The sequence below is a fragment of the Haliotis asinina genome, chromosome 10 (assembly GCF_037392515.1).
Source record: "Haliotis asinina isolate JCU_RB_2024 chromosome 10, JCU_Hal_asi_v2, whole genome shotgun sequence".
NCBI lineage: Eukaryota > Metazoa > Mollusca > Gastropoda > Lepetellida > Haliotidae > Haliotis > Haliotis asinina.
The window spans coordinates 19,077,808-19,104,284 of record NC_090289.1 but is presented as its reverse complement, the minus strand read 5'-3'; the positions used below and the strand labels follow the sequence as shown (position 1 = coordinate 19,104,284).

General features: G+C 43.6%; 1 protein-coding gene across 1 annotated transcript in view; it reads right to left on the bottom strand.

Moving 5' to 3' along the window:
* LOC137299184 (ubiquitin-like modifier-activating enzyme 5) overlaps nt 1-26,477 on the bottom strand; it is a 126,868-nt gene that overhangs the window by 95,417 nt on the left and 4,974 nt on the right. The window contains exon 2 of the mRNA XM_067831758.1: nt 20,736-20,781. Within this exon, the coding sequence (XP_067687859.1) occupies nt 20,736-20,781 (46 nt within the window). The remainder of the gene's footprint in view (nt 1-20,735; nt 20,782-26,477) is intronic.

The following is a 26,477-nucleotide window of genomic DNA, read 5'->3' as shown; positions in this document are numbered from 1 at the left end:
GCCGACCAGGGCCAGGACATAAGATGGCCTAAATAACCCAATAATATCTTAAGATATTGACATTGGATGCCAATTTGCACCCCCTCCCTTACCCTGTTTTCCATGGAGAAAACAGGAGCCTGGACAGGCGACTGATAAAATTCAGAGAAAAGTCTCTCTGGCACCGGCCAAGGTGCTAGGGTAGTCTCGAAACAGTCTAGACCAAAAATACCACCACCATAATAGAGCCCACCACCGGGATAAGAGATGGAAAGTATATGTTAAAAAACACCACCAGTCTGATTGCTTCAGCTACATCATCAATGTTCTATTATCAATTGCAAGGAAAGGCTCAATCGGCTAGGGAGTTCGAAAACTGCCCACTGGTGAGAACTGACTGGCCAAACCAAGCACGCTTGCTGGATAGTCTGTCCAACTGGTAATGATAGATGTTCGTGCTCGGCCGGCTCCATATAGCTGCAGAGCAGATCTCCTCAATGGGCAGGCCTGCCGCATTGATTGTTCTTCCAAATGTCCTTTGCTCTTTTGATATAAGCCTTAAGGGTCTTACGGACATCTGAGACGTAAAAGAGAGGTACCAGGCAATGAAGGCTGTGTGAAAGCGGGGAGCTCAATTGGCCTCTCTTAGGACAGTAAGTATCTGGCAATCTGATGCTCACTCTATCTTTGTGGAACACAGTCAAGCCCAGGTTAGCAGACACAGCATGTATGTTGCCTACCCAGAAGTTACCGCCACAAGAAAAGCAGTCTTCCGTGTCAACAGCTGGAGGGAAAGAGCTGACAGATTGAGAAATAGAGGACCAGGCAACCAATCAAGAATGATTGGCAAGTCAACGTGGTACTAATCCGCCGGATAGCCAGACAGATCCTGTCCACACCTGCTAGAAAGCGCTGAAATAGAGGGTGCTGCCCCAACAAAGCACCGTCAACAGGTATATGGAAGGCAGAAATTGCTGTGGAGTATCTCCTAGTAGTATATACAATGGGGGTTTTAAAACACTTTCAAGAAAAGTCTCTACAAAGCCTTATTTACTAAATAAGGCTTTGGTTGGGCCCTTAGCTCTTGCTACTATTACCCCTACTACTTAACGTGTGTTGGAGGTAACACTGTGCCGTACGGTACGATCAATAATTCTTCTCTTACAAACCCCCTACCCGGCCCATCCCTCAAGTAGTATAAGTTAGGTTCGTCGGCTTTCATATCCACTTTATCTATGTTGTAAGTTTTGACTGACCATATAGGATCGGTGGCCCGCTTACGGCTATCACCCTCGTGTTCCCCCAGCTGGTATAGATACCTCACTAGGGCCCTATCTGGTATCTGTTTCTCCTTCCCACGCAATGGAGCGGCCGACTCTGCAACTATTGATTTTAGTTTGATAGCGTCTGCCGGTTTCTTACCGGTGAGACGGGTGACTTCATGGTTGATTGCCGACACCACCTTGGGTAACCTCGTGACCCATTCAGTCGATCGTTTTCCAGGGGTGACCATCTCCCTAGCATACTGATGACCGAACAAGCGCTCAGCCAAAGTCCTATTAAATCTCTCAACTATGGCTTGGCTGCGATGGGCTCCGGCCGTGCCACGCCTGACCTTTGTATCGTGTTTGGCTAGCAGTTGTGACACGGCACCCATGAACTCCCGTCCGGGGTCAACTTGCAGCTCTGTTGGCCACGTCAGCGTTTGTATATGCGTTCGAATCCTCTGGCTACCTGGGCCGAATCTTTCGTGGTCAAGGGTTTGGCTTCCTTGTAACAACTGGCTACGTCCACTACGGTTAAGGCATACTTGTACCTCTTGTCGTGGGGTAGGAACAGTAGGTCTGCCTGGTGAACGCTATTAGGTATGTTAATACCGAACCTCCTTCTAGGCACGTAGTGTGGTGCCGGCAAATAGATCTGCCACAGGGCTTGTTTTTCAAGCCACGCTTTGGCTTCCTCCGGGGGTACTCGCGCTATTTTAGCTAGCTTATCTACTGCGCTAGCTCCTTTCCAGTACCCACGCGGGCTGTAGTAAATAGCCTCAAATTTTTTCATGTCCATACGCGTATGTGTTTATCCCATCAATAGCTATCCAACGTTTCGTGTCCATAGGCGACAGGGACGTCTTGTTTATAGTCAGTCCGTATATCTTATGTCCATCACTTCTAAGTGTGTTCATTTTATGCCTAAAGGTACGGGTCTTGAACAGGGCTTCCTTGAATCTGGCGTGTTTGATGTGTTGTTTCACCACATACTTCTTAACCCCCTTAGCCTTCCGGATCTCACTATTGTCGGCTTTCAGTATGGAGTACATCTTAGGTCTCAAACCTATGTACTCGGCTATGGGCGTGCCAGCACACTCGTCCTTCATCTTACCTAGGACCTTTTTATTTACCGTACTGTGTATGGTATGGGTCTTAGGGTAGTCGCTGGTGTCGTATAAATCGAGGTGTTTTTTCATGTCCTCGTACACGTCCTCGGTTCGAATCTCCATCAGCAGGGAATCCGTGTCAGTGTACAGCACTTCACACCTGTCACCGTACTGTTTCTTGAGCTCGTTGTAGTAAAAGTCGTACATCAGGTGTTTGGATAAATCGAGGATGCTCATCCCCACGTAAACAGGCCGGTTGAATTTTATGTGGCTTTTCTTCATGTGTAGGGCAACCAGGTTGTCTGTGAATATCTTACTACGGTTGAATGCCGGACTGGCTATCAATCTCCTGAGCTTGTCTTCCTCACTCGACCGAACCAGCTTCACGGTCACGCGTTTCCTCAGGTTCTCCATAGTCTTACCAAACACCGAGTTGTTCATGAGCTTGTAGAGATTTTTCTCAAAATCACTGGTGGCTTTTTTTCGTAGGTCTGTGTTCATTCTGATGTAGGGCTCCATCCATGGGCTCTGGTCGAACATGAGCACCCTGTGTATTTTGGTCAGCCTCATACCCAACGACAGGTACAGCTGTAGGTTGCGATAGTGAACGATGTACTTGGTCTTATTCATTAAGTTAGGCACGAGTTTTTCAACGTCTGTCACACGCCCACCTAACAAGTTATGTTGGTACTCAGACATCCAGTCTGGGTTAACCCTCATACGTTCGGGGGCCAGGGGGTAGCTGTTGTGCGATGTGTGTAATTCCTTGGTATACTCTAAGTCAACCTCGAGGATATACCCTTTGTTCGAATCTGGTGCAACCCCCATAACATCAACGTGGGGTACCCATTCGAATCCCCCTGTAGGTAGATACTGGCTCATGGCCCAGCCGTACAGGTTGTTTGCGTCGAGGTAGAGAATGTGATTGGTTGGCTTGTTAGGATCGTAACCTTTCACGTATTGATTATTTGCTTTCGCGTATCGTTTGGATGCCATGGAAATCCCACCTCGCAAGCCTTTCTCAATGAATAGGTGCATGTCGTAATCTGTGAGCAATTCCAAATTAACTCCGGTCTTTTTAAGCAAGGCGTCCCACGACAGACCTGGGCTGGTGTAATACCATGCGGGGTCGAGTTTATACTGCTTGAAACACGTCCGCCTAAACGTCTCAAACACGTCGGCTAACAGCAGTACATCTGTCCTCAAGTACAGGTTGTGATAATCACCCAGGTTCTTACAACCCAGTTTATTCCATACGTTAGTCGCGTGCGAGTAATCATCTCGTGAGACGGATGCCTCATTCAGCTTGCTATAAAAGCAGTCAATAGGGGGTAGTCTGGTCTCGGTGAACTTGACCCAACTATCCATGTACTCATAGGGGTACACACCCTTCCTCATAAGCAGGGGTCTAGTCTCGGCGTCTGTGTATCGATCGGTGATAGGGAAGGTATTGTTGGCCTTGACCAGACTGTCGAGTGACGACAGGAGGAACTGAAACGAGTCAATGAACCTAAGTCCGTTTAAGCTGAAGGAGATGTATCTCTCCATGTTGTTGGGGATGCACGTTATATTACCATCGATTTTCGCGATGGCCTGCATGATCAAGTGTGAGTCGTACCCTCTCAAGTTGTGAAAGACAACGGGGATGTTTATTGTCTTAGGGTTGATTTTAAGCTTGAGGTTGCACGCGCTGTGAGCGGCGCCTCTATACTTACCAGTTATGTGGCAGTGATCTCTCACTGAATCACCGTTAAGTGGTGAGTCACACACGTGACAGTTAGTGCTACTAGCGTGAGCTAGCCTGTCGACTCGGGTCATACGCATGGGAGCGATTCTATACAATGTATTCCTAATAATTTTTTCTTCCTCCTGCAAACACTTTAGAAACCTTTCAGCCGCGTCAGGGCCCCTATACACTACCGGAGCTTTCGTTTCCCCGTCACAACGGACGACAATGTATCCAAACCCACAGGCTTTATGCTCTTGTGTTTTGTGGGTGAAGGGGGCCTCACCGGCGGCACCACTGGGGGTATCCCCCACCACCAAGGCTTCGAAGTCGGCGTATATGATATAAGGCACAGACATTTGGTTCTTGTGGTTACCGAATTTTAGGATATTATCACCTTCCTTAGGCATGTCGACTCGTATGGCCGTCTGCCCCACACCTTGGCAATCCTCCCGGTGGGATTCTAATAAATCAGCTTGTGTGAAGCCATGTAGGCATCGTTCACAGAAGTGGGTCTTTTCTCTGTGTGCCGATTGGTCATACAACAGCCTGCTAAAGTGTTTTATCCATGTGTAGTGATACTTGTCACCTCGCTGGATCATGAATATATTGATAACTTGGCGATCCTTCACTTCGCTGAACCTGTGTACTATTGTTGTGTTACCTTCGTGCCCAAAGACATTTATAGCCAGATTATTCTGTTTTTCTACTTTAGTGATCTGGGATATGGGGGTGGGTTCATCTATACCATCCCAGTTGAGCCCATCATCCTGAGGATAATTAGAAGACCTGTTGGGATTAGTGTCAGCTGGAAATAAGGCTGACCTGATAGCTAACCTCAGGCAATCGTTTCCTCTATTCTTAACGTTTACTATGGCATGTTTGTTCCTATAGTAGGGTGGCAAGGCTAGGTATGATCCGCCTCTGAACGGCACGTAGTTAGCTATGTCTAGATAGACATTATCGATTTTATCTACAGCCCACCCGGACCCCAAGTGTGTGTAGCGTTCTAGGTATTCTCGTATCTGCTGAAAACTGGTATCGATTGATGTGTCAATGGTCTCTGTATGTGTGACGACCTCTTGTTTACCTCGGAAGTAAGGCTGAACATACTCAGTGGTACTCCCAACCTGCTTATCGAGCGACATTTTCACTGTGATCTGAAACTTGATACTTCCTAGGTTATTTAGTTCCTGGTTGACCTTATCAGCTATCAGAGGCTTGATATCTGTAATGTCTATGTTTCTATCAACGTGCATGCGCCAACCTCTCAAATAGTTGCCTACAGCGTGCTCAGTGCGCACGAACTGTAGGTCAATAGCTCTATTCTGTCGTAATAATTCTACAAGCTGTGGTTTTCTCATACGGGAATACCCGCCTAAACCCAAATCGTGTGCCTCGGCTTTCAGTTGTTTTACAGTGGGACGTGCTACTGGGGTATGTGATAACAATTCGACTAACCCGGCTCTCCCCAGGTTTGAATAACCCGTGTATCCAAGCTGTTTTGCTTGAGCTTTTAATTGTTTTACCGTAGGAGGGGCTTCTAAACCTAGTAATCTCAACAATGCTGACTTCCGCATTCGAGAATACCCGATCACACCATGACTTCTCGCGATATGCTTAAGCTCGCGTACAGTAGTCATAGTTGTGTTTACACCTAACATAACCAATGTCTAATTGGGTCACAGTAAAGGGAGGTAACCCTTGATAAAAATATGTGGCAGAGTAAAACATTTATTTGGAGTCTATCTTGAGCAGTCGCCTACGTTCTTTTATGTAGTCCTTTTTATTCTCGTAGATGAGTTGATGTCTGACTACGTTCGCTCCGTGAGCTTTACATAGACAGTAGTGTCCTTTAACCCCGATACCACACACAGAACATGTGTAGTTAGGACTTCCCATATGGAAACAACAGAACCCCTGATTCCTGCATTTCCTACCACAGGCCTCGGTCTTCCCCATAAGTATGTATTCGCATCGGTATGGAGCGGGTCTCATGTTTACTTATATAGGTATTTAATTTAATTGCTTCGCAACCAACGCAGTAGCTGCTATACCCAACACTATGAAGCCCAGTTCACGATTCATTTGTCCCTTGGATGGTGTGTAGTACTGAGCGAGTGTGGGTTTATTGAGCGGTTCCAATCGTTTACCAGTTAGTAGGTAGTATTCTTTCATTGCTTCATCGACATCGTTGAATGTTTGAACGGCATGGTTTTCACGCTGGAGTTGTTCGTTAATAAAATCGATCCTCTGGAGGCGTTTTTTAGCGTACTCGGCCTGTGCTTTTTGTAAGTTCTCAGTAGCGAGATCGTGCCGCTTCCTTTCTTCCTGTATTTCAGCCGCGTGATCATCTCGTAGTTTCGAGAAGAGGAAATTACTCCCAGAAAATGCCAGGGCATTCACTAACGCCCCACCGACCATCATAGCTATCGTGGCCATCCCTATATTTATTTCATTATATTATCAGGTATTATCCCTTGTTTTACTAGGATGTCTTTTGTGGCCATCGCCATACCAAGGTTCATTATGGGCATACCCATATCCTGCAGGTTGAAATCTAGCTTGATAGTTGGTTGTTTAAGCACCATTTTAGTCAACCGAGCGTACCCTACTGCTAGACTCTGGCGTGGTATGCGTCGTTGACGAACGTTTTCCCCTCAGACATTATGTATATATAAAAATATTTTAAATTATAACATGATATGCGGGTCGACAGTGGGGGTTACCACCTCAGGTACCACCTCACGGTGAGGGTTTCCCTCACTATATAACCACGAGATAGCCAAGGCAGCAGTTACGCCTACAACCAACAACAGTCGGGTTGGGTTGGTCACTGTAATAATTTTATGTTGGTTACACCACCGTTTTTTACCAGCAGCTACTCTCATAGGATTCTTCTGTCTGGTTACTGTTGGGGGTTCCTGTGAAGGGGTCACTTCCCTCACTGTTGGGGGTGTGGGGGGTACCCCCACTGGGGTTTCCCTCACTGTGGGGGGTATCACCTGGGAGCAGCATCCATCTATACTATTATTATTATTTTTTCTCTCAAATTGACAATACTTTGCCGTGATAATCGCCGCCGTCACTGGAGCCAACAACATACCATATTTGTGGTACAGCCCGCAGCTGATAGAACTCACGGCGTGTTCGATAAAAGGGTCTTTCTCGAGGTCCTCCCACAGGTAAAGTTGGCGCTCTGGTGGAATGGGAAGGAAGTATGATACAATACCGGTGTATATCTGGGTCATAGCCGATCCTATTGTCTTTGTCATTTCTGCTCCGAGCCGGGACTCGTATCTAGCGTACAGCTTATCGATTTCTTCGGCTGACATTTTGTGAATTTTATCCGGAGTGTAGTCTCCAAAGTAATGTTTGGCTTTACCGCCAACAGCCAACGCCACTAGTTTCTCTCGCTTATCATCAGTGGGGGAACCCTCCACCAACAATTGTTCGAGCAATTCCTCACACTCCATCTTATAATATAACAAGTAAGATTTAGTTTTAACTATATAATACCCGATGCAGACAAAACACAGAGAAATGAAGGTTAAGTTGCACACGACAAACACTTCAAATATCATAGTTATACTTAGCATTTGCTTAGCTTTAGCTTAGCTTTGCTTAGCTTTAGCACACCCTATATGCTACTGGTTGGTCGGTCTTGAGCACGAGCTTAGCGTGTTTAGTTTCAGCGAGCTGTTTCTTCACCCGTTCCCGTTCTAATTTGCTCATCACATCATTCTCTCTCAAACACTCCTCGAACGAATCCCTGTCCTTGCAGTGAAATAAGGCCACCCATCGCGTCTGCTCCCTGAGGTCTTTCAACACCGAGTTGAACTTCTGCGTTAGCACCCAGACGCTGTGATTTGCATGCCGGCCGGAGAAGGCCAGGTACGATAGCATGTCTCTCTTTTTTGTTATCTCGCGATTAGCGCTGCAGTCGTCCAGTATGAACAGCGTCGGTTCCCCTTTAAATTTCTCGTGAAGAGCTTTCAACCAGTCCTGCAGGCGTGTTCCAGGGTCGATTTTGTGTACGTCCGGGTCCGTCATCACCCAAGGTCGCGCGTACGTTTTATTCATACTCAGAGTAGGGCACATGATAACGATGTTATCGAACACATCCTTGTAGTAACCCTCCAACACATCCAAGACGAAAACGGTCTTCCCACAGCCAGTCTGCCCGCACACTATGGCGCAGTGTGGGTCAGTGGGGAGTGGGGGGTACCCCCCATCAGTAGATGGCTTGCACGAATCTCCCATTGTCTATATTAAGTTGCGCGTCCATAATAACGTACAGATATAATTTCAACTTACCAGCGGGTTGAGCCTTCTTAGTAATCTGGATGGTTATCCCTTCGCTGCCGTTATCTATACGGCGCCCGCTACCATGCAGTTTATCATCATCCGTGGATCGCATGTCCAACCATAGGGCGTACTTTGTGGTCAGGTATTCACCGATCTGCACGGAGCCGAGGTCCAGGTCCTTTGTTATGTAATCCCCCACTGGTAGCTTTTTTATCTCATCCCACTGCTGGTGTGGCCTCATACCATGACTGAACAGCTGGTTGGGCACGCCCTCGATGGTCACTTCCACCTTTTCAATCTCGGGGTTGAAAAACTTCTCGCTGTCCCTCCGGAATGGCTCGTAATTCTCCACGGGGACGACCAGGATACCTTTCATCGATCGCGCCGGCACGTTCAGGTTGATATTCCACACAGTGTCGCTCTTATCTCGCACGACTGACCTATGCCTCAGTACGCGATCGTACAGGATAGCCATCTTCCCAGAGTACTGGCTTCGAACCTGCCTGGCCAGCTCCGGGCTAGTGACCATGTCGAACTCCAGAGAGATGTTGTCTATGGCATAACTGGCCTCATCACCGTTCGGCGTACGCACTACTTTGCTATAGTCGTTAAACGTGAGCTCGTATTCGAGCCTATCACCCAGCGCAGCCTGGTAAAACGGCGCGTGTCCCGTGAGCAACTCGAAGTCGAGCGGCACGCAGAATCGATTCCCGTATGCTCGAGCGATGGCCTTTTCACCGTCCGATAGCTTGTCTAGCTGGTCTGGCGTGAAGGCATACCCTATGCGCGACCGGGTTGATTTGCTGATGCCCTGGTACACATCATTGACTCGTTCTCCCTCACTTTTCCAGAGATCCCCGTAGCAGTGAAACACGTCGCTGTCGTCGATGCTCAGCACCTCGTTACCGCTGATCTTGACAGTCGTTTTCTTGATGATAGCTCGACCCACGTTCCGCACTAGCTCGCGTTTGTCGTTGTCGGAGGTCAACGTGATATTGAACGCCAGTCGAACAGTGCCTGGTACAATGAGGTCATTCTCACCAAGGTTTGGAAATCTAACCAGCAGAGTTTGATTCTGGTCTATCTTGCTGGGATTGTTGGTGATAGTCACCGACTGGCGCACGGCTCTGGCGCCTAATGGCTCTCTCAATCTTCTGAAAGGATCTAATTTTCTGCCGTACATTGTTATATAAAGGAAATATATTTTTAATACTAATGGATGAAGACATACCTATGGATGATATGCGGGGCGATAGTGCCCAGGCATTCGATGATGACCAGGAGACCTCATTCAGTACTGGCCTTCTACAGTCGGCTGTCGACGATTATTACAACGCAGTTGAAAATAAATCCAAACTCAAGCCGTTGGGAAGGAACTATTCCAGGTTTACCCTCGATAGCAATGGCACGCTGCGTTTGAAGTCTCGCCCGGAGATCGATCTCATGAATAAACGCACTAGAGAACCGCTTGCCTTATCAACATTGGGCAGTAAACATGGGAATGACTTTATCCGCGATGAACTAGGCTTCATAGATTACGGTGGCGCGCGACCTAAGCAGTATCCTCCGAAGTTAGTTCAAAGTCTGCAAGACATCAGGGACGCCACATCAGATCAAAACATGACTTATGATATTAAAAAGGTGTTGGCCGACTACGAGAACAAGCCCTTCCCGGGGCTCGAATTTACCGTTCGGGAACTGCGGGGGTTGGATCTGACGATGCAAACCATTCGCGGACATCTCGCGAAAAGCACGGCCAAAATTAGCATGATAGACGACCACATCGCCTATGAAAAGGAAAAACTCGGTGAAACTGAGGACGAGTCTATGAAAGCCACCATCGAGGAACGAATACGTAATTTGGAAGAGGAAAGGCAGACCTGGCTGGAGACAGCATCCTCCTTCAAAGAAAAGCTTCGATCCCAGGTCAGCCGTATACGGGAAACCATCAATCAAGTCCTCTACCGAGACACCACGTTAGCAGACAGGATTCGGATATTGTTCCGGGAGCAAGGGATCACCATCGCCAGCATTCTGACTGCATTGGGTTTCATCATATCAACCCTGGTGGTGTCACTGACAGGGGGTACTGTGGGGCCTGCCGGCGGCGGGGGAACTCCCACACCTGCCGGTGGTGGTGTTAAAGACTGGATAAAAAAACTCGGGGAAGGCCTAGCTAAACTGGCTGGTAAAGCCGCCGAAGCCCTTCCCGGCATCCTGGGTAGCATCGTCTCGTGGTTGTTGGGCGCTCTGGCTAAAACTGCCATGTGGCTCAGTCAAAACATGTGGGCAGCCATCGTCGCCGTGGCGGGTCTGGTGTACGTAGCGGCTAAGAAATCTTTAACCAAATAAGTCCCAAAGCTACCCCACCAACCACCAGGGCCGTTTTACTATCGATGTGATTGGAGGCCTGAATATGAGGGTGTGTGGGGGGTATCCCCACATGAACTTTAGACTCCGGGGGTGGCGCCACTATACCCGTTTCACGTGGTGGGATGTGTGGGATATAGGGGGTGTTAATATCGGGGTTGATACCCAACTTTTGATCCGCCGTGGCTATGACTATTTTGTTGTTATAACCCACCACTTTTTTTACTCTCAGTTGCATATCACTCGGAGCCATGTACAGCCCCACGCCAAACACGTAGTTGACTTTCGATCTGGCGTATTCTAACACGTTTTGGTAACGGTCGATGGCCCGCGGGAGATCAACTGGAGAATTGATAGCATCCTCAACGTTGGAAACGAACTGTTTCTGAGCGTCGTAAGCAGTTCCCTTACCGAGGATGTTGGAACGCGTCATCGACTGCGCACCCAACAGCGCCCACACGTACGTTCGAATCGAGTCGTTCAAGCGTATTGTACCAGCACGAGTGAATTCTTTCGATGTTTTTGAGATCATTTTAGTCCAGGCTGTGGCTGCATCAGGATTGGCTTGCTTTATACAGCTGACATGGATCTTTTCATTCGTTGTGGGGCCTGTAAATGTATGACGGTTTGGGTTGTATGAACCATCTTTAGAACCGGCCTGATATGTTCCGGACCTGTAGAAGTACACGAGAACTATACCGAGACCATGGTTCACACCAGGAAGGCGAAAGTCTTTATTCGTTGGAATCTCAAACTCCCCACAAACACGTTCATAAGCGCGTTTATCATAGGGGTTATTCGTCATACTCCACGCTTTATCTTGGGGAAGAGGAGCACTTATTTCCTTCAATATTCGTCTCGTTTGATAATAAATATGAAACAAAATAACCGCCTTACTCAGTTTGTCTATACCGTAGTCTGGTGTCACACCTGACCCTGTCGTCGCACACCACACAGCAAAGTTGAGTTGGTTCTGCCAAAACTGCATTGGGTTTTGATTCCAGTTTACCACCGCCTGCGCTTTATTAACGGACACGATATAGTTTTCAAAGATATTAATAAAGGTTGTTTTAAACCCCGTACTACCTGCCACCACGATTTTCAAGTGTGCTAAATCCATATTATAATATATAATTTATATATTATAATATGTACATAACACTTCCAGGAATAACGAGCGGTGAGGCCGTTCAGCTGACGCACGCGATCGATAACACGTCAGGTCAACTCGAAGTCGCACTCTGCGATATCACCTACCTACCGCAATGGACTAACATCAACGCCAGCAACAATAAGCTGTTCGTCAGTGGGGCTCGCAGTCAGATAACTGACGGCTACTACAGCGTGTGCTCTCTAAACGACGAGGTCTTCAAACCCCTGGGAGCCGAACTCAAGATGAACGACTCAAATGGCACAGTGGTGTTAATCAACAACGGAAGAACCTCCTTGAGGCTCGGCCGACCATTAGCGAGGATACTCGGTATGTCTCCTGACGAGATAAAACCAACAACAACCGTCACAGGCACGAAGTTACCCGACCTAGTACCGTACCGAGAGCTGTACATTCATCTCGGTCAGGTGAGCACAACGTACAACATTCAAGGAGGTCACCCTTCCACTATACTGAGAGCAGTGCCGGTGAAAACTGAGAAATACAACGACGGTAGAACCGAGTCGTTTTCACCACGGCAGTATAAGAGATTAACCCAGGGTAACATACCTGAGCTGATAATATCGGTGTTAGATATAAATCATAATCCTGTAAATATAGGATACCTCAGCTTAACGCTTCATGTAAAATGACCAGCGCACAAGGGCCCGGAGTGAAAAAATGCGTCAATATCGGGCTCTCCGACCTCGGAGACACGCGCGGTTTCGACGCTCCCGGAGTAGATGGTAAATCGTATGCCTTGCAACTGAAAAACAACATTTACAAACGCGTTGAAGTCTCCGGTGGAGCCCTAAGTGATATAGTAGATACCACAAGAGCAACAGTCAACACTAAGTACGCCCTTGTCAACACCGGTGATAACTGGATAATATACCCATCGTTCGGGGGTAAACTGTTCGACTTAGACGATGTTGAGAGCACTACCGTCGCCCGAAACAAGCCATATATGCTCGTCTTCACCGAAGATGACAAGTGGGTGTTGTTACCCGATAACGACTGGTTTCTCAATATTAGACTCGGCTCCCCCTACGTGTTCACGGATAACAAAGACAACCACCTAAACAAAGTCGTGAACAATGGAACCATGCTCGTGGCTTACGTCCCAACTCAGAGACGTAGCGTAGTCGTCAGCCCACTCAACACTATAGCAGCCCACATGCTATCGAGTAAACCGGCCATACAAAACGTGGCATTGCAGTTGGTGTCTGAATTCGAAGGCGTGGTCAAGATACTAGAGAGTCTACCGGCAAACTCAACACTGATCATCAAAGTCTACCTAGGGGAACCATCGGGGAATGATATCGAGATCGTGAAGGGGATCAAACTCGGGTGGGTGAAACGACACCAGTATCAAGTTTGCAACGTTTACGTGCGGGTGAATGTCGGCTCCAACACCAGTCTGGAGGGGGTCAACGTGATCGTGGAAAACAAGATATCACTAACCAAGATCTTCCTGCCTGACAACATACACTTCATGGGTATGAAGTTCACCCCTGAATTATTATCAGAAAACCAGTTGGAAATTATATCGTAATAGTATAATAATGACCAGTCATCCCAACACTACGCTTAACGACCTAGGAGATACGGAGGGATTCGATCAGCCTGGTGAGGAAGACGCCTTATATATCCTGCACTTCAAAGACGTGTACAGACGGGTGTCGTTATCAGATTTTAAAGAGCCCAAATGGCTGCTCAACTTAACACTCACCTCACCTTATATCACATTAAAAGAAAGGGGGGTTATCTCTAAGATTAGGAATAACGGTAGCTGGCCCGGGGATTTCATTCCGGAGAATAACATGAATAGTGTAGCCTCGATAGATTTTGGTGAAGAAAAAAATGGGGTAAGTTCTGGATCGGTTAATAAATTAACATTTAGCAGTAGTCTTTTTACCCCGGGGTTTTTTGATATAATATCCTACCCCTACACAATCATCATAGAAGTCGTCTTTAAGTATTTTGACAATGAAAACGCCTCGAAAGGACGTCAAATTTTACCCGGGTTGGTAATACACTGGTTTACCAAACACATAGGCCAATATTGCCGTATTGTTATACAACAGGGTCCCCCGGTTCTTATCCCCATGGGTTCTACGTTCCCCACGAGTTCTATAAACCACTTAATAAGCCTCCGTGGGGTTTTTATTACAACAGAAAAGTCTATTGGCCTCTCACCTATTATCATTAGTTATGATCTATCCCTTGTAGGCTTCAAATACATTAAGAGACAATTAACTGAAACCCAATTAAAAAATCTTTCAAAATATATATTATAGTATGGGTCTGTACCCAGTCGTAGAGGAAGTAGCGAAGACGCTGGAAACCGTAGATGGGTTCCGCTTGAGGCAGTTATGTGATGTGAAACGCCAACTAGAACAAGACCGTGACACGCGGAAAGCACTATGTAAAAAGTACAATAGAGCTTTCAATATCGTGGACGGGGCTGACACTACCCTTATGGCAACCAGCATGGGACTAGGGGCGGCAGGCGTTGGGTTGTTAGCTACCATCGTGGCCGCACCTATAGTGCTAGGTATTGAAATAACGGCAGGGGTGGCAGGGTTGGCAGGGTTGGCGCTTAAGTTAGTATCACGCAGACTGCATCGTAAGGCATTGAAACACGACGAGATCAGGGTTCTGGCCGAAGCAAAGCTCAACACAGTGAGTGAGCGTATTTCCACGGCACTCTCTGATAGTAAGATCTCAGAAGAGGAGTTTCGTTCAATCCTCTCTGAACTCACAAAATATAACGGAATGAAACAAGATATTCGATCCAAGTCTCGTAAGTCTGCTATCAGCGAGGACGAGAAAAAAAGTACATAGAACAGGGGATACAAAAAGCCCAGCAAGCCTTTATTACGAACACCAAAGTGATCGTAGGCGGTTCACGTTAAACTGTTTCATCGATATAAACGTGATATAGGCACAGTGTTACCTCCAACACACGTTAAGTAGTAGGGGTAATAGTAGCAAGAGCTAAGTACCCAACCAAAGCCTTATTTAGTAAATAAGGCTTTGTAGACACTTTTCTTGAAAGTGTTTTAAAACCCCCATTGTATATACTACTCTCCTAACTGTTCAAGCGGCTAGTCCGGCTTCCAACCTAGACTGTAGGAACTCCAAAACAGATACTAAATCTGCAGAAAAGGGATCAAGAATCCCCCTGTTGACACACCAGCGTGCATAACAGGCCCAACTATCCTCATACTGAACATTTGTCGAATCCCTCTGTGAAGCCAGAATTGTGTCTGCAACTGGTGCAGGAATCCCTCTGGCTTGGAGGCGATTCCCGACAGCGGCCAGGCCATCCACTGAATCCTGGGATTTGGGTGCAGCGCTTTGTTCTGGGATAGAAGGTCCGGTCGAAATGGTAACAGTACAGGAGGCTGAGCCAGAAACCTGATGATTACCGGCAACCAGCCTTGGGCCGACCAAAGGGGTGCCAGGAGCACAAGTAGTCAAACTGGTTGTGCGGCCATCTGCAAGAGGACTCAAGGGATCAGAGGAACTGGTGGGAACGCCCACAGAACTCTGTCTGTCCAATCGAGCAGAAAGGCATCATTGGCTGTTGCCCTCGGTCCAGTATCCGGGAGCAAAACACAGGAATCTGGTTCGTTGCCCCAGAGGCAAACAGATCTACCTAGAATGACCCGAACAACTGGGAGATAATCCCGAATATCCCCGATGTATAACAAGGATCTGTCACTTCTAATTTAATCCAACAACACTACTATATATTCAAAATAAGATGCAGTCATTCTATGAGTCATGTTAGTTGTAACCATTCACTTCTAATTCTATTATGTTGTCATAGTATTCCTGTTAGCTACTGGTATCAAGTTGTCATAGCATTGTGAGGTCATGGGCAGAGTTAACAGTTAAGCCTTACTGTTCAGTTCAGCTCAATCTGATGAGGTCGCTCGGATAAGCCCCGAAACGTCATGAAAATAATCTTAAGAAGTTGCTATCCATAACATTTGACCTGTATTACTATGCCAACTTCTAAATGCCTTTGAAGAATCACAGTTACAGTGTAATTTCCCATAATCCTACTGAACATGTGTTTTTGTTCTTACACCCACCAAATCCTAATGGAAAGACACACGTCCCTAGTGTTTTGATGGCTAATTAATCAAATCACATCAAATTCCTTCCAACAGATTAAGAATGAAATCACTTAGCCGTTTGGTAAACGGTATAGATGTGACATATACGCATGCACATCTGCACAGATCTTTCCGTCCAGACGACTGGATCATTTTTCAGTGGAAATCTATGGGAATGGTTTAAAATTCGCTGTCTGGGTCCGGAAGTGCAGGATCCGTTTAAGCGAGTACAATTAATGAGCGTAAGTTTTGTTTCACATAAAAATTGTCCGGAAGGCATGGTGTCTGGATATGCGGGGTCCGCATAACGGGGTTCAACTGTATTTACTTAATTCATGAGAGGAAAATAAGATTGAATGTCAATTGGATAAAAAGCAATGTCAGCATTTATATCATTTCTGAAAACATGATAACAGGTGGTGGTGAGAATACATCAGACTACTGCAAAGTGAACATCCACTTAGGCATCCATACAGACTCACTAAATGAAAACTGGAAAAGAGTGGAGCAGGATGGGTAACATTCAAATGCTTCGACATTATGTATGAAATTCTCGGACCGGGGCCAGCATCATCGCCTTGCAAAGTCTGTGAAACTTTTAGAAAAGAGACTGCAATGATGACAATTGTTCTTGCACACATCTTCATTGCTTCATCATTTCAGTCCATATCAGCATCATCTCTATCTTCATTCCATTCCTAGTCATACTCTTTATCCTGCATTTCACATATGTTGTGCAAAACAACACATGCCACAATGCATGCAATGTCGACCTTCACAACCTTCTGGACATTTTTGCTCACACTTCCATCGTCCATGAAGACCTTCGAATGAGTTCTTCATGGTCATCCTTGCACATGAAAGTTGAAAGTTGAATGTTTGCTGTTGAGAAGTCAACTGAACATGGTTGGGAAAAGGTTTCATTAACAAACTTTTCAATGAATATGCATGATCAGGCACTAACATAACTGGTATTGCAGCTTCTTTGCATGGTAACACAATTCCCTTATTCCAAATTAATTATAGGAAAGAGTTGCTTATGCATTAACCTTTGTGATATGGTGGTGAGTGGTCCTGTGCATGGAGCTCAGGCTACAAATCAATTCAAGTTAAGCAATGTTGAGCTGGACCGTCCTTGGATGGGTGACCATGTTTGACAACTTGACTCCTGACAGTTTCTAGGACTTCAGTCCTGCCCCAGTAAGCACATGTGGTCTCACCTTAGTGAACAAAGTGAGTTTGTTCAAAATTGCCTCTGTTCACCCAGCAGAAAATGGGTTATCCGGGGTAATAATATGCCTGCTTTGACTGTTAGCACTATAAGCATTCACCTCGTGAAAAGCTTTGGTGTACCATAAATGCACATATTATTATTTAGTATTTATCATTTGATATTTTTCAGAATTTCCAAACACGCATCAAGCAATTTGCCCAACTAGCCAGTGTTATTGATATACCTATGTTCACACAAAGGTTGTAAAATCAGTGAAAATAATCTTTTTTCTATACCAGTAATCTCAGGTGCAATAACAGGAATGTGACAACTGTCAGTGGCACCACTAGAGTTGGGGAAGGCCCAAGTGTCTTGAAATCCTTGAATGACTACTTTGAGGTCATTTTCTTTTGGAAACGTTACGTATTTGTGCGTTAAAGTATCTCTTATAGCATTAGAACCATTCCATATACACTTTCACACAGTTGATCTGCTGACACCGAATACACTTGGAGCTGTTCTGTATTTGACACATGAATACAGAACAGTATATTGCAATTGCGACCAGTTTCTTGATGCTTACTGGCTCATGAACACAATTACCAGTAGGTTTTAAAGTTTCATTAAGTTCGGAACAGACAAAGTCAAAGGTAGTCTTGGACATTCTGAAATTGTTTTTCCAATCATCATGGGAAAATGTTGTTATGACAACTCGGTCCCACCAATCAGTCGACCTCTCTTTTAGTAAGCCATATGAAAGACCAACACCCAGGGAAAAAGTAAACCATTTCCTCCACTGAGAAGCGAAAAAAGACATCGTTTTCTGTCGATTTTTACATCAGAAAGGTAACTGCAGAAATCTAGGGTGACTTTAATTGTCATGTGAATGCTTAGCAAATATACTCACACGTGCAAATCCATTCCAGTGTGTAAACTTTGCATATATGTAAATTTAATTACAAGTGCAAATCAGTGCATGTAAATATTGTATTAGTCTTAGTAATTTCTGAAGTACCATTGTAGTTGTAGCATCCAAAATCAAGACAAGATATACATCATCAATCCCACTGAGTATGATACATAGAGATTAATACACAAGCGAGTGTGTCATATTGCTTTTACGAAACTCGTGTCAGAAAATCCATATGGATTTTTCTGAAACGGGTTTCGTAAAAATAATATGACACACTCGCGAGTGTGTTAATTTCTTTATTATCCATTTGTATCTGACTTTTTGTTTCCAAACAACAAAGTCCACGTAAAATGAAATCAGCTGTTGCCGCTTGATGTAAAGGCAAGGTCGCTTAAGAATACAATGATACGTCACTATGGACGTAAACCCCGTGTAATGGTACTAAGTAAAGAGCGTGACATACTGACTAGCTACTCTTGCACGAAGACAAAAAACACAAACACATTTTGAATTGAAATTTAATATTTATCAACTTAAGTAACTGTTAGAATTGTATAACTGGAAACATTGTTAATGAGAAAGTTACTCGTCGTCAGAACAGTCACTGAGAGGAGAGCGAGCAACACGGCAACGTTTTGTAATGGACTCAGTCTCACTCACTGCCATAGAAGACTTGCTAATATGATGTGGAATGTACCCCCGTATATTGGACCTCCGAAGATAGTGTGAACAACATCACTAGACAAGGCTTTGCTAGTGTTTGTGTACAACATGCATTGGGATGTGGATTTAGCTTGCACAACCTCAGATGACGGAACAACAGAAGCATGGAAGCATGGCAGGTTGATTTCCAGTTGAAGACAACAGATTTCCCATTTCCCTGTGTTGTGCATCAGAAAGGTGTGAATAATTGTTCACACTCTGTACATTTTTATGTCCAGACACTTGCATGATATGTGTTGGAGCTACATTATTGTCCTGCAACTTCTGAATCAAATGTTTGCGGGCACTGTGGTTAGTTAGCCGTTTGTCGCCAGTGATGTGTGCTCCACTTGTCATCCTTTTCATTAACGAGCCGAGTTTATTTTTACCTATGGGCTGTTGCTTAAACCATAGTTGACCAGGAAGCGGTCTACACTTAAAAGCTGTGGCATGATAATAAGCTGTGTTGGAACTGCAGTGATCTGATGGTGTAAGAGATTTGTACAGTTTGTACATGGCATCCGGACATCTGCTTGGATTTTCGTCATTGGCTCACGCCCGAGGAGGAAGGACTTGCGCATTTCTTGGATCGGCCCTAGTGCCTGTCTTTGTTTGTCTCTCGGACATCTCAAGATATTCCCTTCCATCAGTGTTGGTCTTAAGTGAAATGTCACCCCAACATAAATTGCGCTGGGGTGTACAATACCGCATCCAAAAGTAGATTGTGTTTTGCCACCACAAAGTGTTGATTATGGATTCGGGACTGTCACCACCCAACTGCCCAGAATTCCACAATTTGTTTACTTCGTCATCTGTCAAGGCCTCAGATTTATTTCGTAAGTTACCCTGTCCATCTCTCTTTAACTGTCTTTGTTTTGACATGAGTACCGTTTTCATCTGTCCAAAAACGGGATCAGTTGCTAGGGACCTACCATAATTGGCTTGCTTTAAATGTCTGTCAAAACTGGCAAGCATGCCACGTAATGTAGCTGGTTGATACTCTTCACCATTAACTTTTCTGGCACTCATGAAAAACTTTATTAAAATTTTGTTGAGCTCAGTGGAAGGAATGTCATGAATTTGTCAGTGTTCATAGTGCATGGAAGACATGTACGAATTCAAGATAGTAAGGTCACATTTCGTCTTTTCAGCAGTGTTTTCATTTTCGTTTTCCTTCAGAAAATCCTGTATTTCAATGTCAGAACCATCCTGAAATCTTTCGACTTTAGGCTCATCAAAGAAATTGTCATTAAGGAGATCATTGAGTACCTGCTTGGGTACATGCATGTCACTGTTTGCTTCACAATGTGGTGATGTTACAGTGTCGGGTAACTTCCTAATTCTGTATCTTGGAACTTCTTTAACACCATTGGCAGTTTGCACAACGAACATGTTAAAGGAGTTCAGGAGCTGTGTAACACTGATAACACGACCCTTTAGCTGGCCATCTATCTGAACGAGACTGTTGACAGGGATGGGAGAAGCCATCTTGTTATCGTCTGTGATTGTGCTAACTTAGCAAATCTAAAAAGATAATGAATGTTTACTCATGAAGTTTGTATTTTTCATGAAATCTAATATCAATAAACATGGTGTGTGAAAATTTGTTCGTTTGTAATGTTTTGTATTTGATAGCATTTCATTGGTATGTTCTGGTAGCAGCAAAACTGGACATTCGTAGTAAATTTGTAGTAAAAAGTTATGAATGAAAAAAGTAGTTCCACATTCCAATGGGGTCATGGAGGCCATGGTCGGATAACTGACCAATGAAATTCGTTTCAGGATTTATTACATGTGTGCAACATATGATTTTTATGTACTCGGTTATGCTTCACTGTATGGATAATGAAGGAGTACTAAGTATGCTTACCTCATAGTTATCAACGATGCCCATTCTCTTCAAGGCCATTAACCGACTGAAAAATAAATCATATGATTTTCAGAAGACTCACTGCAATGATATATGTTATCAAAAATGAATTTATTAGATCTAAGCAGGAAGGGTTGGGTTGCATGTGTATAGCTACATGAGAATAACAGCGGATCAAGCTATGGAAAGGGTTTTTTAAGATTTGTCTGAGGATTTGGATGTTTGTTAGCATGGTAAGTGTGTTAAGAGAAGCTTTGAAAAAGAACTTCTTGACACACAATCAGTGTAAAGTGAAGCATAAATATCAGCCATTGTCAGTTTAGAAGCTTAAAAATTGTCTCAGTGCAAAAGCAGAAATGAAAAGAAATTTACTCCAACCTCAGAAAATACAAAAGAAAAAATAAGAAATCTCCAAGGATGAAAAACAAGAAATCTGTCAATACAAGTCATGGTCACCTCTTGTTTAATGGAATTTCCTCGACAATGACCTGAAGTCTGTGTTGGAATTCAGTTAGAGCATTTTAACATATGCCATGCCATTCTCACTATCACAGAAGTACAACACTGTATTTAATTCAAAGTCATCTGAGTTGCACTGTGTTAGATCAAGAACACCACATAATCAAAGGTTGCAGTCTAGGAAAATATACATTCGTAACATAGCATTCTCATAGATCATGTATTTCACAACTGTGGACAAGGAATTTCAATAATTCATTAATCACACATTATAACAGCAAACAACAAGGGAGGTAATTCTCACATAATTCTAACCAATATGTAGTGACACAGAAAGCAACAGAACATCAGCAAAAGCTAATGTAGTCACCACTTAGGTCTATGAACAAGCTTGATGAGCACAATCTAACAACATGAAAACTAATCAAAGCTTGCTTGATATGAACCTGAAGTGTGCTTCTCACTATATCTTAGGTCATCTCTTGTTTTCTCAGAATAACCGCATGTGAGGGTTTTGTTTTGTTGTCGCACACTGACATGTAAGATATTACATATTTTTACATGCTTCACTTAGTTCAAGGTTGATTACCTCCCTTTCCAAGCCATGTTGTACCATGTGCTCGTAGGTGACACGTCGCTCTCAAGTTTCGAAGTGTTTAGAATCACACCAAGACCTTTTACCACATTACATGTGATTGACTTCATCATGCATACTCTTCTCATGATCGAACATTTGGTACAAATACAGTCTGAACTTGCTGTTGAAGACTCTTCTTCATGGTTGGAGAACAGTAAAGTTAGAGACCTCTTCCTAGGTATTACTTTTTGCATCTGTCTTTTCCTAACTTTTTATGAATATCAACATTCAACTGATATATGAATGTTGAAATCAACTGAAAAATATCATTGAAGATTAAGTTCAAATTGGAAATGTTTTCCATAGCAAGACTGGCACTGCAACCCTCAGTTCATAGGCAGACGTACTACCACATGGCCATCAGGCTGACGAAAGAAGTGGGTTTGAATTATCTATTAAACTGATTTTACTTGCGCTTCGGTTATTGCTATGTAGCTTCATTAGATGATCAACTACATTGTAATAATCTATTATTGATGGTAGTAGTAAGTAAGAGAAAACACTTCTCAGTTTTGGTAGACAATGTAAAGCCATCGAGGTCAGGCCATCCTTCTCCCTCCGGTTTTACATTGTCTACCTAAACCTCGGAGGCATGTTTTCTCCTATTCGCAGAAAATGATAGAAATGGCCATATGGAAGAGACAGCGAACACTTTTGGCAGGGATTTGGGAATTTTTACCCATTGAAATACAAGAAATCCCATTAAAACTTTAACAAGGGGGGAAATTCCCAGTACTCACGCATACTTACACTATGTAATAATATTAAAATATCCAATAATTTCTTCTGAAAAGTCCTTGTTCAGATAAAGGAAGACATTTCTTTCAATGAACATAAAATTGCTCCAGGGTGATCCCTGATGAGAAGTACAAAATGATGGTTTTAAGTACAAGGTGCAGGCATTAGACAAGCATCACCAAACCGGTGCGGTAAGTTTTACTGGGAAGCAGATGTTGTGGCAGTAAACATAGACATTGGACAAAAGATGGAGGACCTTATGTATGCACTGTTTTTCAAGGTGATAAACAAGAGTCATCAGAAGATGACATATCCCCGTGGCCCCCACATGTTTGAAAGGACAGTTAGTTATTGTGTTTTTAGACCAAGTTTGAATTGTTTCTATGGAATCCATGAAAAATATAAATGCCATATGTCTGTAATCCGAAAAAGTCACCATTTCAAGATCTGTCTCGTATATCTGCCAAGATCTTTTGAAAGATATAATATGGTTTTCGAGTTGTGCTCCGGTAACGAAGTCAGCAACATGTTCATGGAACCGAGAAAATAATACATCATAAAAACATGTAAATAGCAAAAGGCACCACTTAGGAGTCTGCCACACATATCTACCAAGCTTTACTGACAGATATTAAGAAATTTTTTAGTTCTGCTCCGAAAACAGAACACACATCTCACTTTTGAGAGTAAGTCCGAAATGTTTCCATGGAAACCGAAAAACTAAGAAACCACAAAAACCTGTAAGGAGCAAAAGGCACCACTTTAGGTTCCGACTGATATATCTACCAACTTTTGCAGAAAAATATTGAATGGTGTTTGAGTTCTGCTCCGGAAACAAAGCCCATCCCTCCATTTAGAGACATTAGTCACAAACGTTTCCAAAGAAACGGAGAAAATAATAAATCAGAAAAACATGTAAATAGCAAAAGGCACCACTTTGGGTGATACTGAACTGGTTTTTTTAGCTATGCTCCGGAAACGAAGCACATCCCTTTATTTTGAGACTAAGTCCGAAACATTTCCATGGAAACCCAAAAAATAATAAATCACAAAAACCCATAAATACCAAAAGACACCACTTTGGGGCTTGCCACACATATCTACCAAGTTTTCCAGAAAAATATTGAATGGTTTTTGAGTTCTTCTCCGGAAACGAAGCCCGCCCCACCTTTAGACTAACACCAAAATGTTCCATGGAAAAACAAAAAAAAAAAATCCCAAAACTCTGTAATTAACAAAAGGCACAACTATAGGTTGAGATCATTATATCTTTCAAGTTTGGTCGAAAAATATTGAACGGTTTCTGAGTTATGCTCCGGAAACAAAATGATTACGGATGGAGGGATGGACGGATGGACGGATAGATGAGGCGTCAACTATAGTCTGGTTCATAATTATTGAGAATTTTTCTTCTTACTTTGAGCTATCCTAACACCTCAACTGATTCACTGATACTTAAAACTAAGTAATGGTATAAGGGAGGTAACTCATCTTGGCCTACTGAGTATAGTACAATTAGAGTTACCTCCCCTGAATCTGTAGCAGACGTCATTTTCCTCAGCACTGTCAACAATGTCTGCTGAAGATAAAAGAAGGTTGATTTTTGAGTTGTGTAATCAAGGAATTGATGATGTAAATACACTGGCAGGGAGAACAGGAACTCCTCTTTCTACTGTGTATAGGATTAGGAAGAATTTTAAAGAGGGAAAGGATTTTGGGCATCAGAAAGGAGCAGGGAGACCCAGAAAATTGGACTTCTCAGATCGCGTCCGGCTGGGAATTTTAGCGTCTAAAAAGCAAAGGGCAAGCATCTCCAACATCAGGTATGAAATGATAGAAAGGGGATCAACAGTTGTATCAAAATCTACAGTTAGAAGAAATTTGATTGATCTTGGATGGGAGAAAAAGACTGGAATTCCTTCTCCTCTCATGAAACAAGAACATAAAGACAGGCGTGTTGAGTCGTGTTTGGCACATGAAAACTTTGACTGGGAAAATGTGATTTTTACTGATGAAAGCTCAATATGGGTATATCCCAATAATGTGAAAATATTGACAAAGTCTGCGTCAGCACCGTTGTATCGACGACCTAAATACAGTCCAAAGTTTCATGTATGGGGAGGGATATCCTTATTAGGAACGACCCCGCTGTGTGTGTTTGAGGGAAATCTGACAAGTCAACGCTACACTAACATATTAGATAATTTTCTGTTTCCAAGTGCACATGTGATTTATGGAAATGACTGGATTTTGCAGCAAGATAATGATCCTAAACACACCGCAAAACATGCCAAGCAGTGGTTTCAGGAGAAAAATGTGACTGCATTACCATTTCCTGCATATAGTCCTGACTTAAATCCCATTGAGAACATTTGGGGGATGATGAAGGAATGTGTGAATCAAAAGGGGTTGACAAAAATTGAAGACATGAAGAGAGAAGTGGTCCGATACTGGGACAACATAACTCACGAGACACTAACCTCTCTGATAGGAAGTATGCCTACCCGTCTTAGAGTGTGCCGTGAAGCTCAAGGAGACTTGATAAAATATTAAATTGTTACCTACACAACATGAAAAGGTCAGTTCACTTTCACAATACATTCAATTTTATCTGATTTGTTCTCGTTTAATAATATGAAATGCTTTAGCTATTCTCAATAATTTTGAACCATACTGTATATCCCCCACACATTACATGGGGGGATAATTAGGCACACTTAACACATGCTCTGTGTGCAGGTTCGCAGAGCTTGAAACGGTATGCCTGCCCAGAGCATGAGGTCGTGAGCAGTAGTCTAATCTTGGTTGTATACACAAACAAATAAATAATCTACTTGTTACATAAATTAAGAAACATATTGATTATGATAAGCAGACTCTGTCACAGAAAAAACTCAATGTCTGGTATATTCACACCTTTATCTCTGCCTGCCTGTCTGCTAATGACAATATGTAATACACAACTTCAATCTTTGACCATATGCAATTTGAAATTAACACTTATGAGGCTTATTAAGCCATAAGCTTATAAGCATATCGGCAGATGAATCAGTGGCCAATGAAAAGGCTTTGTTACACATGAGAACACACCCACTGGCTCTGACAGCTTCGTTTTGAGGGAGGTAAACCCAAGTACAAAGCATTGCACTGTTGATTTGCTATTATACGCTTAAAATTTTCCTTATTTGTTTTTTCTTTATCAGCAATGCCTTTTATATATCATGAATAAGTGATAACTGTGTTTTAATGTTTAATTTCTTTTTGGCTGCAAGTGACCTTTAAGTTTTCAGATTCCAGTAAAACAAATGTGTGTTTTCCCGTATGTAACAGTCTTCATAAACCTCACATAATCAATATTTGCACACCTAACATGTTTCGGCACGGTATGCGGAATTGATAAGGCACATGAAAATCAACAATTATACAAACCTTCATCAATATAAATGTTTCTAAAAACGTAAGTTTCAGCCTTTGACACATTGCAATCGTAGTGGGACGAAGCCATCATCCACACAACAGTATCAAGGTCAGCTGCATGCAACATCATGAATATTCCTGATAGCTAAAATCCTGACAAACAGTATGTACTGGATGGAAGCGCTGTCCACACGAAATGTGGAGTTGCCCTAAAAGCAACTCCTTTTCCTCGATGGAAGAACATGTCACACGAGAGTACAGGTAAGTTTTCCTCACATTTTCATTATTCTGCAAGTGTATCAGGCTTTGTCGTTTGCCAGAGAATTCTACAAATCTACAGATCTTTCTATAATAGCTTGACACCCTCTATAATTAATTGTGTTTGTGCGTTGAGCGGGGAAGCCTCCTGAATGTCACAGAAAATGATCAGTTCAATCTGAAATGTGACATCCTCAGAGAGTTGACAGTTTGTAGCTTTAACCATCATGTCA